General features: G+C 42.6%; 1 protein-coding gene across 1 annotated transcript; it reads left to right on the forward strand.

Annotated features, from left to right (window-relative positions):
* Positions 1–7,076: 7,076 nt before the first annotated feature.
* On the forward strand, positions 7,077–8,445 carry LOC123123663 (transcription factor PCF2). Its single transcript, XM_044544222.1, has one exon. The coding sequence runs from the start codon at positions 7,159–7,161 to the stop codon at positions 8,191–8,193; it is 1,035 nt and encodes a 344-aa protein (XP_044400157.1). The 5' UTR covers positions 7,077–7,158; the 3' UTR covers positions 8,194–8,445.
* The last annotated feature ends 6,037 nt before the right edge of the window (positions 8,446–14,482 follow it).

Below are 14,482 nucleotides of genomic sequence, written 5' to 3' on the forward strand. Positions count from 1 at the left end.
GAGCCTACAATGTACGAGCTCATGGCGGCATTGCTGATCAGCACTCGGCGGGGCTCGTGCTGCAAAACCAGCCTGCATCCTCATGTGCTACAACCAAAGAACGCAGGAGCTACACCCCAAGGCACGAGAAGCTACAACAGGTGTAGCTAGCATGGGGGTGGGAGGTGCATCACTGGAGCTGCGAGTGGCCACCTCCGGTGCTGAAACCGGCGACTGCGAAAGTTATAACTGGCGACACAAAGAGCTTTAATCGGAGACGGCGGAAGCTGGAACCGGCCACTGTGCAATAGCCAAAGCTGCAACCGATGACCGAGGAAGTTACAACTAACAACGTCGAAAGCTTCAACCGGAAATCACGAAAGCTAGGGCCGACGACTACGAACCGCGATAGCTGCAACCGATGATAGAAAAGGTTTCAACTGGCGACGAAAAAACTTCAATGGGATTTAGCGAAAAGCTATAGATGATGGCCAAAAGCTGTGATCGGCGTTGCAAAATCCTTCAAGATGCGACAAAACAGCTTCAATGGGATTCAGCGAAAAGCTATAGATGAGGGCATAAAGCTGCGATCGACAATGGAAACCGCTTCAACCGGCAACAAAAAAGCTCCGATTGGTGAAAGCTGCGAACAACAATGGCGAATGATGTAGCTAGTGATAAAAAAAGCTTCAGCCGCAGGCAAAGCTAGCGATGGTGTGAGACCAATACACGACGATGATGTTACCCATCGGCAGGAGAAGCTGCGACCGACCGACGACAAAAGCTGCAACCCGAATTGTCATCGCTACCAAAGCAATGGCGCGGCAAGCATGATCGGACGAGGGAGAGCGTGCGGTGGCACGAGTGGCTGGCGAGCGGGGGCAGTCAAAGATGTGAACACTGGTGGCCGGCAAGCGTTGGCGGCTGAGGGCGAGCGCATGCGGTCGATGAGACGTGGAATCCTTCATACACGTGTGTGTTGACGAAAGCGAGCGATGAGAGTCCTTCATACATTTTTTTGTGAGAAACTAGAATCCTTCAACCATGTGATTTTTTAAGATGTTTTTTTGAGATACATGAACATTTTCTAGATACAAAATGAACATGATAGGAAATAATTTAAACATTTTTAATATATGTTATGAACATGTTTGAAAAATACGATGAATGTTTTCAAAAAACATTATCAAGATTTTTTTAATACATGATGAACAATTTTAAAAATATACGATGGACGTTTTGAAAATACATGACCAATATTTTTTAAAGTTACATAATGTTTTTTTAATATAGGAAGATTTCTTAAATACCCAACATATATTTTTGAAAATACACAATGACCATTTTTAAAATATGCCATGAGTATTTTTTTTAATAGCATGATGAATATTATTTACATACATGGTTAAGATTTTGAAGTATATGATAAACATAATTTAACACATGATGTACATTATTTTAATACCAGCCCAAGCTTTAGAAAGTGTGTATTCTTTCCAAAAACAAGCAGAAAGTTGACCATGAAAAGGTGAAGAAAATCAAAAGGGGAAAGGAAAAAAGTATAAACGAAAAAAATAAAAATAAAGTGCAAAAAGCGGAGCAACTTGTTAATACATGATAAAGCATTTTTAAATTACATTATATATATATTTTAATATATGACGAAATGTATTACACACATAAAGTGTCCATGTATCATACAAATAATATACATGTATTACTCGCATTAAAATAAATTTAATAGAATGGAGAAAAACAATAAGAATTTTTTGAAAAATTTGACAAAATAAAAAGGTAGAATAGAAGAAAATAAAAGGAAAGAAATGCATAAATGAAAGGGAAACTTAAAACTACAAATTAGAAATAAAAGAAGAAAAATATTGGAAATATAAAGAAATGGGAATAGACCAATATAAAGCTATGTACATCTCAGATCTCATATTTTGAACAAACTGAACGCATACCGAATAACAAATAAAAAAACTGGGAGCGCCTATTTAGCAACCACAAATAAAGTGCCCCATATAGGAATCAAACTCGCGCCCTTAAATTTGTCTTCGAGTTTGGCTAACTGATACACCAACTGGAAGCGACTGACTCACATAAGCGCGAACTATTTTAAGTACCAGCTGCGCTATTTATTCTACAGTACCTCACGTAGATTTTTGAATTATTTGAAAATATTATTGGAAAACGTGAATATTTGGGAAAAAAATGTGATTTTTTTAAAGTTCACAAACATGCATCAAAAGTTGGCCAATGAAAAAAAGTTCATGTATTCAAATAAGTTCAAGGATTAAAAAAACATGAAATTGAAAAAAGTTCACCAACTTAAGAGAAAAGTTCACAGCAATTAAAAATGACCACGATTTTTGAAAAAATTCAGGAATTTAAAAAAATCATCGATTTTGAAAAAAAAATCGAATTAGAAAAAGTTCTTCAATTCTGAAAAATATCACAAATTTGGAAGAATGTTCCTCGCTTTTGAAAATAGTTCATCATTGTTTTTAGAAAAAAAAGATTTTGTAAAATAAATTCAATGATTTAAAAAACCTATTTTTTAAGTCCATCAATTTTTTTAAAAGGTCATGAATTTAAAAATGTTCGTGGATATTGAAAAAAGTACATCACTATTGAAAAAAAGTTCACAAATTTTCAAGAAAATTTTCATGAATAAAAGCCGGGCAAAAAAACGAATGAAAACTGGCCAACGAAAGCTGAAAGAAAAAGCAAGAGTAGAGTGATCTTATCAGAGTCGCAAAAAAAAAAGAGAGATCTTATCAGGGTTGCAAGTTGATGTACAAAAAAACGAGTAGGTAGCCAAGAGCTGTGAGCTGACCGTGGTGGTTATTGCGATGAAGAAACGGGCGCTTAAGGCACCCGATAGGAAATGCGATAGAAACGTAACATCCCTCATTCGATTCCAAATAGTATATGTCGCTCGAACCGATTCCAAATAGGAATCACCTACGGGTGACAACCAGCGGGCTGGGCCATTAGCGTGGCAGCTCGCAGCAGCTCATTTCAAGCTATTGGTTCGCTTTCCTCCAGTTTTTTCGGTTTCGTTATTTCCTGTTTTCTCTGGTTTTATTTATTTATTCTTCTGTTTTTCTTTTTTCAACATTTTACTTTGGTTTTTCTTTGTTTTCTCACAGGTTTTTTTCTTTCTTTGTTATACTTTGGTTGCTTAGTTTTCTTCGGCTTCCTTTGATTTTCTTCTTCTTTCGTTGTCAGTTTTTTTATCAATTTTATTATTTTAACACAATCCCTCTTTTTATCGGTACACAATGTATATTTTTAGAGTACATGTGAAAAAGTTTTTTGATACATGATCCACATTTTTAAGTGTCACGGACAGTTTATTGGAAAACGAGAATGTTTACTTACTAAAATATCACGTACATTTAATACTACAAATAAACATCTTTTAACCTATATGGACATTTTTCTACATTGTATATAACACTTTTTAAATGTCACAAACATTTGTTTTGGATTGCAGGAATATTTCAATAAAATTTCACATATAGCATGAAACTTTTTAACATCACGCAACAATTTTTAAAAAATCTACACTGTATTTTTTTTTCAAAACGCATACATTGTTTGAAACGCGGGAATATTTCCAAAAAATGTTATGATTTTTTTTGTAAGTTATCGACATTTTTTTCAAATCACGCTAACAATGCTTTTATACTGTGTTTCATTTTTCGAACTCATGGTCATAACATTCTTATGTACAATTAAGGTTTTGAAATATATGCATTTAAAATATAAAAAGTAAAATAGGGGAAAAGATATTAGAGTGATGGCAGCTTGATGACCCACGTCCTATAGGGCTGGCCCAACCCCAGTGCCTGATTGGCGAGGCAGTGATCTGCCTGCAGCAAAGAGGCACGTAGCGGTCGCAGTATACACGTACAAACTAACACACAATGAAAGCAATTGACTGAGGGGTATCCCTTGCGAGAGCCTTCATGGGTTACTTTTGGTGGGTTGAGAGCGTGCTACATGGCGCGTTCTCAGCCGACGTCACGTGTCCCGTGCTAGACGCACCCTCAGGAATTTGTTTTCCTTTTTTTATGCATTTTCGGGTTTATATTGGTTTTTTTACTTTCGCTTTTCCCTCGGTTTTCCCGACATTTTGGAGAAAAAAACGTGTTGTTTTTCTTGCTGTCACGAGAGGCACAAATTTCTTTCTCGTGAAGGCACAATTATGTCTCTCGAAAAGAAAAAAAAACATTTTGTTCTTCCACAAGCAACTTTGCTTCTGTGGAGACACATGTTTGTTTCCACGAGAGGCACAACTGTGCCTCTCGAAAAAGAAAAAAACATATTTTTTTGTATTAACGAGAGGTACAGATTTGCTTCCGCGAGAGGCTAGGAAATGAAAAAAACTTGTATTTTTTTGCTTTTATGAGAAGCACAGTTCTACCTTGAAAAATAAAAAAAATGCATTTTCCCACGTGAGGCATAGATTTCCTTCTCGGGGAGGCACATATTTACCTCCGTGAGAAGTACGGGTGTGCCTCTCGAAAAGGAAAAAAATGTTTAAAAAAAAGTGTTTCCAGTTATGATTACTTTTTCTATCAATTTTTGTGAATTCTTTCGTGAATATTTTCATCGAAACCTATTAACATTGTATCTAGTTTCGAAGATCTCGATGCGAGAAATCCAGTGGTGAAAACGATTCAAAATTTGGACGCATGGTACAAAAGATAAAACATTTTTAAAAGCGAATCTATGAAAAAAAGGGAAAATCCCAGTTTGCCACTTGTCAGGCTCTAACAAGGTGAAAGTGGCCATTGTAAGAGTTATCCATTAATTAGCGATTTCAACAAATACCCATTCCCTTACTAAATTTCTTAAGTACACGCATGTTTATGTGAAGCTAATTTCCCTGTTATTGTTGTTGTTGTTGTATTATTTTTTCTTTTTTGGCACAATTTTTTTCTTTTATGATTATATTTTCAATGCATACACTTTTTGCAAATTCATGAATTCGTGAACATTTTCCAGATTCGGGAACCTTTTTCAAATTTGAGGGGAAACAATTAAGTTTCATGAAATATTCTTAAATTAGCAGACCCTTTTCAAATTCAGTTCTTTTTAATTCTGAACATTTTTCAAAATCCTGAAATTTTTCATATTCTTGAACTTTTTTAAAATCACTTTTTAATTCGTGAACTTTTTAAAATTTGAGATCTTTTTGTGAACTTTCCTTAAATTTGCAGAGTTTTGCAAATTCGTGTTTTTTGTGAACATTTATCAAATTCATGAACCTTTTCCATGTTCACATTTACTTTCAGATTTATGAATGTTTTTAAATTCATGAACACTTATTCACTGTTTTCTTAAAAAAATGAACTCTTTTTTAGTTCATTTTTTTCTTCAAAAAATCAACGACCAACGTTCATGGTCAAGGTCAATGGTCAAAGGTGAATGCAACGGTCTAACAATCTATGGTGAAATGCTCCCGTTGGTCGCGGCCCACCAGCCCACATAGCATGCACGTGAGCGCCAACAGTCTAACAGGCGCAGTGAGTGTCAATTAGGAGCTCTCTAGTCTTTGCGCCTGTGTCCAATGTGGTGTTTTCTGAAGCCACAACGCATCCCTCTCCATCCCCGCAGGGATGGCAATACGAAAATTTTCCACCGTAAGTGTTTTTTAGAAGAAGAAAGAATATGATCGAGCAGTTGACTTGGTCTGATGGTCCATGTGTAACATTTGATGCTCAATTGGAAGGTATGGTGATCTATTTCTATAAAAACCAATACACTTCATAGGGGCACTATTGGTATGGAAGAGGCTGTCACATATACCTTGTAGAGTTACAAGGTATATACCCTTGTTCACCTAAGTTTTTCATCGAAAAGCTCTTTTTCAATGACTCTTTAATTGCACTAGGAAATTTCACTTCATTGTCAATTAACAATATGTCGTTCAGATATAAGATTAGAAATACTTTTGAATTTCTACTAAACTTCTTGTTGACACGCCATTCCTGATAAAGCCATACCCTTTGACAACTTCATCAGAGCGTATATTCCAACTCCTTGATGCTTACTTCAAACCATAAATGGCCATTTGAAGCTTGCACACCTTAGCGACATCCTTAGCATCGACATAACCTTTAGGTTGTGTCATGTATATATTCTTTTCGAAGTTTCCACTTAAGAAAGTTGTCTTGATGCTCATCTATCATATCTCGTAATCGAAATAAGCAGCAATTGCCATCATAATCCGCATAGACTTAAGCATTGTATCAACCTATGAATTTGTCAAAAGCCCTTCGTGACAAGTTAAGCCAAAAAAACTGACGTTCGCCCCATATAATTTCCGAGAAAAAAAATACCCCATCGTCCAGTGCCGAGCGGAAGGAAAAGGCGCGTGGACGCACGCACGGTGGTATCTCTGGAGACGCGGGCCCAGATCTCCACCGTAACGGGCGGGTGGTCCCCGCCGTCGGCGTGCTACGGTCCAGCTGGGACCAACGCCAGGCCAGCTGCCAGTCCCACCCCCACCCACCGCCAGCGGGGCCACCCCCGCCACACGCGCCGTCTGCCCCACCCCACCCCGTCCGAAAGGTGCCTTTTTATTCCAGCGAGTGCTACATTTGCATTTTGGTTTCGAAAGGCGCGGGAGCGGTCAGTCACGTGCACGGACGCGGATCTTAAGGCCATCAACCCCCATTAAACCCTAATCAGGCGGGCCCACCTCGTAATCACGCGTTAATTACCCCTTTTATTCGCCTGGATTTGACCCGTACGCACGCACGCACACGCATCCGTGGGCAGTGGGGCCAGCGGTTTCTCAATGGGCGTGGTGGGCCCGGGGCTGATCCGACTGGCTGGCCCAACGGGCAGGAGCAGGGGGGGGGAAACGACAGCCGCTCCCGGGCCCCCGGATCCGCCAGGATCAGGATCAAATGCGCGCCTGCCCGCGGGGCCCGGGCCCACTACAGCGCGGCGAGGGGAAGGTGGACCCGGTCCCCACCACCAGCGCCGGGACCCGGGATGGGCGGTGGCCCCACGCCGAGTGACACCACACGGGCAGCGGTAGGACCACCACCAAGTAACAACACCCCACCCACCCCCACCCCAACCCCACCCCACCATCTCCCGCGACACGCGAAAACACCACCAGCCGCGGCGCGCCGGGGAATTTGCCCGGCCGGGATGGAGTCGGAGGGGCAGGACAGGCCGCTGGGCGAGGGGGAAGCAAACGCCGGCGGGGTGGCTGAGCCGGGGGCGATGGCGATGGTGCCGGTGCCGGTACGCGGGGGGTACATGGTGGTGCCCAAGCCGGAGCCGGTGGAGCTCTTCGGGGCCGGCGGGGGCGGGATGGTGGTGCGCAAGCCGCCGCCGAGGAACCGGGACCGGCACACCAAGGTCGAGGGCCGCGGCCGCCGGATCCGCATGCCGGCCGCCTGCGCCGCCAGGATCTTCCAGCTCACCCGCGAGCTAGGGCACAAGTCGGACGGCGAGACCGTGCGCTGGCTGCTGCAGCAGTCCGAGCCGGCCATCGTCGCCGCCACCGGCACCGGCACCGTGCCCGCCATCGCCACCACCGTCGACGGCGTGCTCCGGATCCCCACCCAGTCCGCCTCCTCCGCCGTCGTCGACGACGAGGCCTCCGCCAAGCGCCGCCGCAAGCTGCAGCCCACGCGCGCCGCCGGACCGCTCGCCACCGTGCCGCCCACCGCCGCCTACTACTCCGTCCTCGCCGACCCTCTCCTGCAGGGCGGCGCCGGGAGCGCGGCCATTTCCGTCGCCAGCGGCCTCGCTCCAATCGGCGGTCAGCAGGGCCTCGTCCCCGTCTTCGCCGTCCCGTCCGCCGCTGGGGCCGCCGGAGCCAACCACATGATCCCGCAGGCCACCGCCGTGTGGATGGTCCCGCAGCCGGCCGGCGCCCCCAACCAGCCCACCCAGTACTGGGCCTTCCAGTCCGCGCCACAGCTCATCAACCTCGCCGGCGCGCAGACCATGCCGGCTGGAGCTGTGTTCCCCAACGTTGCCGCCGACTACCATCAACAGCAGCAGTCTGCTTCTACCGTGGTCCAGAACACCAACTCGGACCACCACCAGCAGCAGTTCAGCCATCATCTCACCGGCGCCGAGTCGCACGAGCAGCAGCGCCGCGACCACCACCCGGAGGAGGACGACGCCGATGATGACGACGAGCCAGTCTCCGACTCCAGCCCAGAAGACTAACGAAGCAGAGCAAAGCCACGAAAGCACTCCACTGCTCCACTGCAGCCAAAAGTCAATCCAAAGAAGAAACCTTAGGTTCTATTCTAGTGAAATATTTATTCTCCGATTATGTATTAGTCAGTAATGATACCACTGTTGCCCCTACGGAGTGTTTTTCTGGTACCATGACTATTGCTGGTTGTCCCTAATTATTCTTGACCTTCAATCAATAAGAACACGAAACATGGAGAAAAAATTGAGCTTTGTTGATGATTTCCATCAGGGTTGTAAAACCCTGTTCAAAGTTCAAACTTTGGTTGGTTCCCTAACTGGAATGAAGCACTATACTGAACTAATACTGAACTACAGGCAAGACGAGTATCAGCTTGAAAATGGTGCTACATTCTGTTAACTCTTCTGTTTCAGGATAATGTATCTGAAGGAAATTGTTCTTCATAGTAAAATGATATACTGCATTACATTATTTTTTACAGAGAAGAAAAGGCATGCTCACATGCAGTGTACTATATTCTTATTTACTCATTTGACAAATTTCTTTTGATTTTCACATCGGTAGTTGCTGCTTGGATTGCTGGAATTTCATGAACAAGTTCCCAAGTAACCTCCTATCATTTCTGCTTCTGTAAATAGTGGCTTTTCCACTATTTTCACAGCCACACCAGAACTCTTTAATTCTTCATGCTTTCATGTTAGAACAAAGTCAGTTTTCTGCTACTGGTTTTTTTCTTGTACACTTGCAGTTGCAGAGCAAATAACCAGGAATTTACTGCACAATCAGGAATTTACAGTGCCATGGCAAAATCTTTCCAGCTTGCTTTTGGTCTCATCTTGTTACTACAGTCCTGTCTTCATTATTATATTCTATAACTTTAGTTCAAGGTTTCTCTAGACTCTGTAATCCAAGAGGCCAAGACAGTGGGGATGAGTTTTCTTCTAGAGTCCTGTTGCTGGACCTGCACATAAAAGAGCTCACTTGCTTGTCTTTGAATTCATTTTCTCATTTGCAGATGATTAGTTTGCACTTTTTTATTTGTTAATGGTCTCATCATATAATCGTTTTTTTTTCTGAGCTGACCGAGTACATCCTGATCCTTGTACTGCAAATAAACGGTGAAACTAAACACCATTATCTACTGCTTGTTGTAACTTGTACTTGCAAAGCGAAATATGCAAGAAAGTTCATTGCATTAAGACACATGATAAAAAAATGCAGAGTTTAATTTTAGGATATGTTAAAAAGACGGCGCAGGATTTGCTAAAGCACTGGCTATCCATTTTGATGATTGTCACATCTTCAAAATCCACTATAAATATAAGACACCTGAAGAAGGCTTACTGTGTCTACTGGGAAGGAGGACCTGGTCTCAGGGCAATGCTGCATACAGTTGGTCTAGGTGAGTGAAAGTTACCGTTTTGAATAAGGCAGTCCAATATCCTGGTACAGATGCAGCAATTGTTTCTTAGCTTGTAACTTTGGGATTAGCAACAATACTTGTGTGAATCACAATGCTATAAATTTTCCTGAGTTTTCTGAATCTCCTGCAGTGTAACATATAATTTTATAATCAGGGCAAGCTAATGCTAATCCACATAATATGATAATGGCTTTTTTTTTCTAACATGCATCTGCCTTCGGGTTGCTTTAGTACTGGTCTTTTGGGAGTAAATTTGGTACCTCCAGATCTTGAGATCTAATTTCTTCTAGAACTCGTTTTACAGATGTGTAAGTACTCAAGAGCAATCTTTCCAAACTTAAAAAAATGTACTTTTATCAGCAGCATCTTACAACTGCAAGTGTATATTTTGTTTATATTTGCTATGCTGTTATTTTTACTTGGACTTTTTATTTCCTTTCATGTAACTAGAATTTTTTGGTGTTAACATGTTGAACTTTGCTGGAATCTTGCAGGTCTTCAGTAAACACAATGTTTGGTCCAAAGGCCGTCCACAAAATCGTTGTGCATGACTGAGATCAGGTTGCAGTTTTCTAGAATATGTTTCTGCAATTATTCCTGAAGAGGTCACTATTTCACCTCATCGTTGTGCATGACTGAGATCAGGTTGCAGTTTTCTAGAATATGTTTCTGCAATTATTCCTGAAGAGGTCACTATTTCACCTCATTATGTCGCTCTGTGCGCTATTATGATGCTTACCTCACCGTGATGATGCACTTATGCAAAATGATCAGCTATGACAGAATTGTTCAAGGATAAGGCCATCACGGTTGACGTTGGCTTAAAAAAATGGGCCTTTAATAGTGCTTTAGTCGTCGATGCAAAACAAAAGCAAGCAACTAACCGGCTCTGAACATCAAGACTTCAGACTTAGATTGTCATCGACGTCAATAATTCTGTACAATCTAATTGAGCTCTCTTTTTTAAAAGAAAAAATGAACTCCTTTCATAAACACTGTTCTCCTATGCTGTTAATATATGCGAAGAGTCCTCCACTATACTTACTGTGCCTCTCTTCCTCGTTTGAAATATTGGCTACTGAATAATAACACAGGTTAGCAAGATTGGCAGAGGCCCTATCTCATGTGTTGAGTCTCTTGTTGAGTCTATCATTGGTGAATTGCAAGGTTTGATAAACATTCTTCATTCAGGTGGATTTGGCTCATCGGAGATACAGATAGAGAATTTCTGAGCCTGTATAGATGCTCAGTTCCAAACTCTTCAGCTTTCGCCGGAGCAAGCAGCTCTACGGTTGAACAACGCAACAAGAGTCGAAGCTGTTCCAGGCTTCTCAGCACCTGGGATGGGAATGAGAGCTATCTTGATAACAGCTCTTCAGTTAAGGTGTTGGTCAATTTGCCACTTCCCATCATCACAATTTAAATACTATTGAATTTGTTCTGGAAGTTGTGTTCCCTTTGGTCTTAATGTCTGCCTTTGTTTCCAGAATAAAATTATCGCTTTTGTTATTTATATAAATGTGATAGCAGGTACGAATGTGTCCTTGTTTGACTTGCTTTTTTTATACATTCAACAAATTATAATCGAGTACTTATTATCAATTGTCAACAAATAAACCATTCAAAAGTTTTAGAAAGAAAATCCTGGGATACATACAAGTCAAAATATGATTTCAAGATTTATGCGCCACTTCAAAATACTAGTACTCCATATTTGTTCTTTCTTCAAAGAAAAAAAAGCTGCTTGTTCAGCTGTCAACCTCATGCGTTTTGTTCAGTGCGGTGCGGGAAGGTGCATGTCATTGAATTGACAACCAAATTAACCAAGCCAACGAAGGTGCTGCTGCAGGCCATTGAGTTCAGACAAAGATGTAGCCTATAGTTCAGACAAGGAAGACTTAGTCACTGGGCATCTTCGCCTGTAAGACCGAATCAATCCGATAATAATGAATCATGTAATGTTGTTTGAAAGAAATCCGAGAAGAGGTCGAAGCTAGTCGTTTGGATGAGATGGCGTGGGCCCAGAAGACAGCTGGCTTGATATATGGAGTTCCAGTATGAGGCTTATGAACAGTAAGTATGTTTCTGATCCCAGGAATATCTTGGGATTTTCGGGAAGCTACGTACCATCTTGCTGATATGCTAGATCATATCCTAATGGTTTTGATATCGTAGGATCATACACAGGATGTATGGTTTTCTTCTTCAGTCCCAAGTCAACATTTATATGGATGGAAGAGAATGATCTTCATATGATCAATTGGATGTTGGTCCAAACGATAAAATACATATGTGTGACTGATGCCTATGAAATACAGTCAAATATTAACCTTATAAATGAAAGGAACAGCGATGGTGCCTTAGAAGTCGTGTTGCACCTGCTCAACACAAGTGGCTAAAATATAACAGTTCGGCTGATCAAGCATGTTGACCAGAATAGATAGTTCATGTGTGCTTGTTGTCTATTAAAAAGAATTGGTAGCAAGAGAGCTCAAGGTGCTGGCAAATGTTAGCCGGCGACCTAGGTCGGTGTTCGGGATGCTGCATCGGTGGCCGGAGTGATGGCCCTTCGATGGAGACGATGGCAGTCGTCGATGTGCATGTGCTTGAAGTGTCCCCAGTGGTTGTTGCAGCCTCCAAAAATCTCAATGCTGCGAAGCCTTTCGGGATGGGCTGCAATTATCATGATGCTTCTTCTTTACTTATTTTCGTTTGTTGTAAACTTCTTGATGCTGGACCAATGACCACTCATCCAGCATTTGTTGTGAATTTCCACTTTTTTTTAGAAACGTGTTTTAGATTCTGCTACTATACTTGTTACTTATAAAAGCATGAGTTTGGTGAATCCAAATGATCTGAGCCATCCATTCACCTATATCCAACGTCTCACGCTGCTCCAATGATGTTGCCAGTCACATCATCAATACATTGAAACATGTTAGTTGCATTAATCATAATTTAGAAATGACATTAATTGCATTAAACATAATTAATCTCGGAATGAATTAATTGCAGTTAACACTAAAAATAATATTACTGTCAAACTAGACGTGTGTGCATGTACACAATTAGTAGTGTCTGAAAAGAGAGAGTTGTTCTTTACCCTTCATTTTAGTTTTTCACTGTACACCACAATACTCGAGTCCTTTCATTCAGAGATATTTTACCCGATCTTTTTTGGAGGATTTGAATTCTTAGGAAATTTTCCAATATTGTTCATTTGATCCATGTGATTAGGACCAATAGAGATTTTCATTTAGCATTCATCTGCACTCTATTTTGGAGAGAGAGAAAATCACTAACGTAAAGCTCTTGGTAGAATTCCTTTGTTTTTCCTGTGTTGTCAGACACTACTCTTTGATGATCCCCACAGAAACACATCCTTTGATGCAAATTCACTCTGTTTTCTGATACTATAGGACTGAAGAGGAGATGACACTCATTCATTTTCTCTATTACTGTGTTTGGAGAATCCTGCAAAATTTTCACATATATTTTTTGCGAATATAATGTACTATAAATTTTGTATGTGTGAGGTTTTATTGGATATTTTGAAACTTTAAACATAGTTTGTAAAAAAAGATATAAACACCGGTTACAATTTAGATGCATACACGAACACACACACCCACCACATACATTCTCAAAAGCCCAGACAGTCAAACCGATACAAGTAGGACAAAAGAAAAATAAACGACATCCGAGTGAGAGACACAAGTGCTAACAACGCTACACTGACTACGAAAACAGGAGACGCCTCACCTAACAAGAGACAACCTAGACTACTGGATATGAACGAAACTGCACCACACCTACCACTGGACACCGTAGTACCAAACACACCGAGCCATCTCCAGAGTGTGTCGACTCCCCATTGAGACTGCCCTCTCACTCTGGGTTGTGGAGCTCCACTCCTGCCAGGAGATGGCAAGGGCTGAAAACGAAGACTATGAGCACACATGTATAATAAAAGAGATCGCCGAGACCACCCCACTCTAGAGTCGGGACGCTACATGCGAAGGACAAGGCAAAATCAGAAGATGTTGGCCAGCGGCAACAAAATGGATCGAGGATCCGCAAACAACGCCCTCAAGAGAGTGATGCCACCAGGCGCCATCATCATCAAGCCCGAGCAAATGGACTAGGGTTTTCACCCAGGTGCCCAGTCCACAACACCTGGGTGACTGGGGATCCACAACAATGCCCTCAAGAGGGAAGCAACAACCGTGGGCTTCGTTGTCCATGGCGCTTGAGCGCGAGGCTTTTGCTCTGACCCTCACAAGTGCCACCCGACAGAGCAGAGGTTGCCGACCCAACCCGCGAGGGAGGGGTCGTTGCCACCAGTGGAAGGCCTCCATATCCAAAACAAGGATTGTCACCACCGAAGCGACGACGACACCAAGATCACCCGCCACCCCTCCCATTGTTATCCACATGGTCAAGAGCATACACCACCACTACTACAAACGTTGCTCGCCAGAGAGCCAAGCATGCAACCTCACCATCCAGGGTCACCGCCCTAGCTTCCAAGAGAGACATCGCTGCCAGGACATCAGGTCGTCGAAAAGCGGGGATCACCGACTCTAGCCAGCAACACGTCGTATGACGATTTCCCGACATGCATCGCGGGGGCAGCACCCACTCAAGGCGTGCCGCCGAGGTAGCATGCCTACATGGGCCAGATCTGGCCATGGAGAAATCTCCAAGTCCCACTGCCGCCCAAACCCTCGATCCTGCCCAGCATCGCTGTCGGAGCCTCACGCACTACCACCCCATGTTTCTGCCTACCCAGGCAAGCCCCTGCCCTATGGAACGGGGAGTCTGCCCGTATCGCTTGAGAGAATCATCGACGCATCACAGTCGTCTCGCACGCA

The sequence above is a fragment of the Triticum aestivum genome, chromosome 5D (genome assembly GCF_018294505.1).
Source record: "Triticum aestivum cultivar Chinese Spring chromosome 5D, IWGSC CS RefSeq v2.1, whole genome shotgun sequence".
NCBI lineage: Eukaryota > Viridiplantae > Streptophyta > Magnoliopsida > Poales > Poaceae > Triticum > Triticum aestivum.

Coding starts and splice junctions, on each gene's coding strand:
- LOC123123663 (XM_044544222.1), top strand. CDS start 7,159: ATGGAGTCGGAGGGGCAGGACAGGCCGCTGGGCGAGGGGGAAGCAAAC.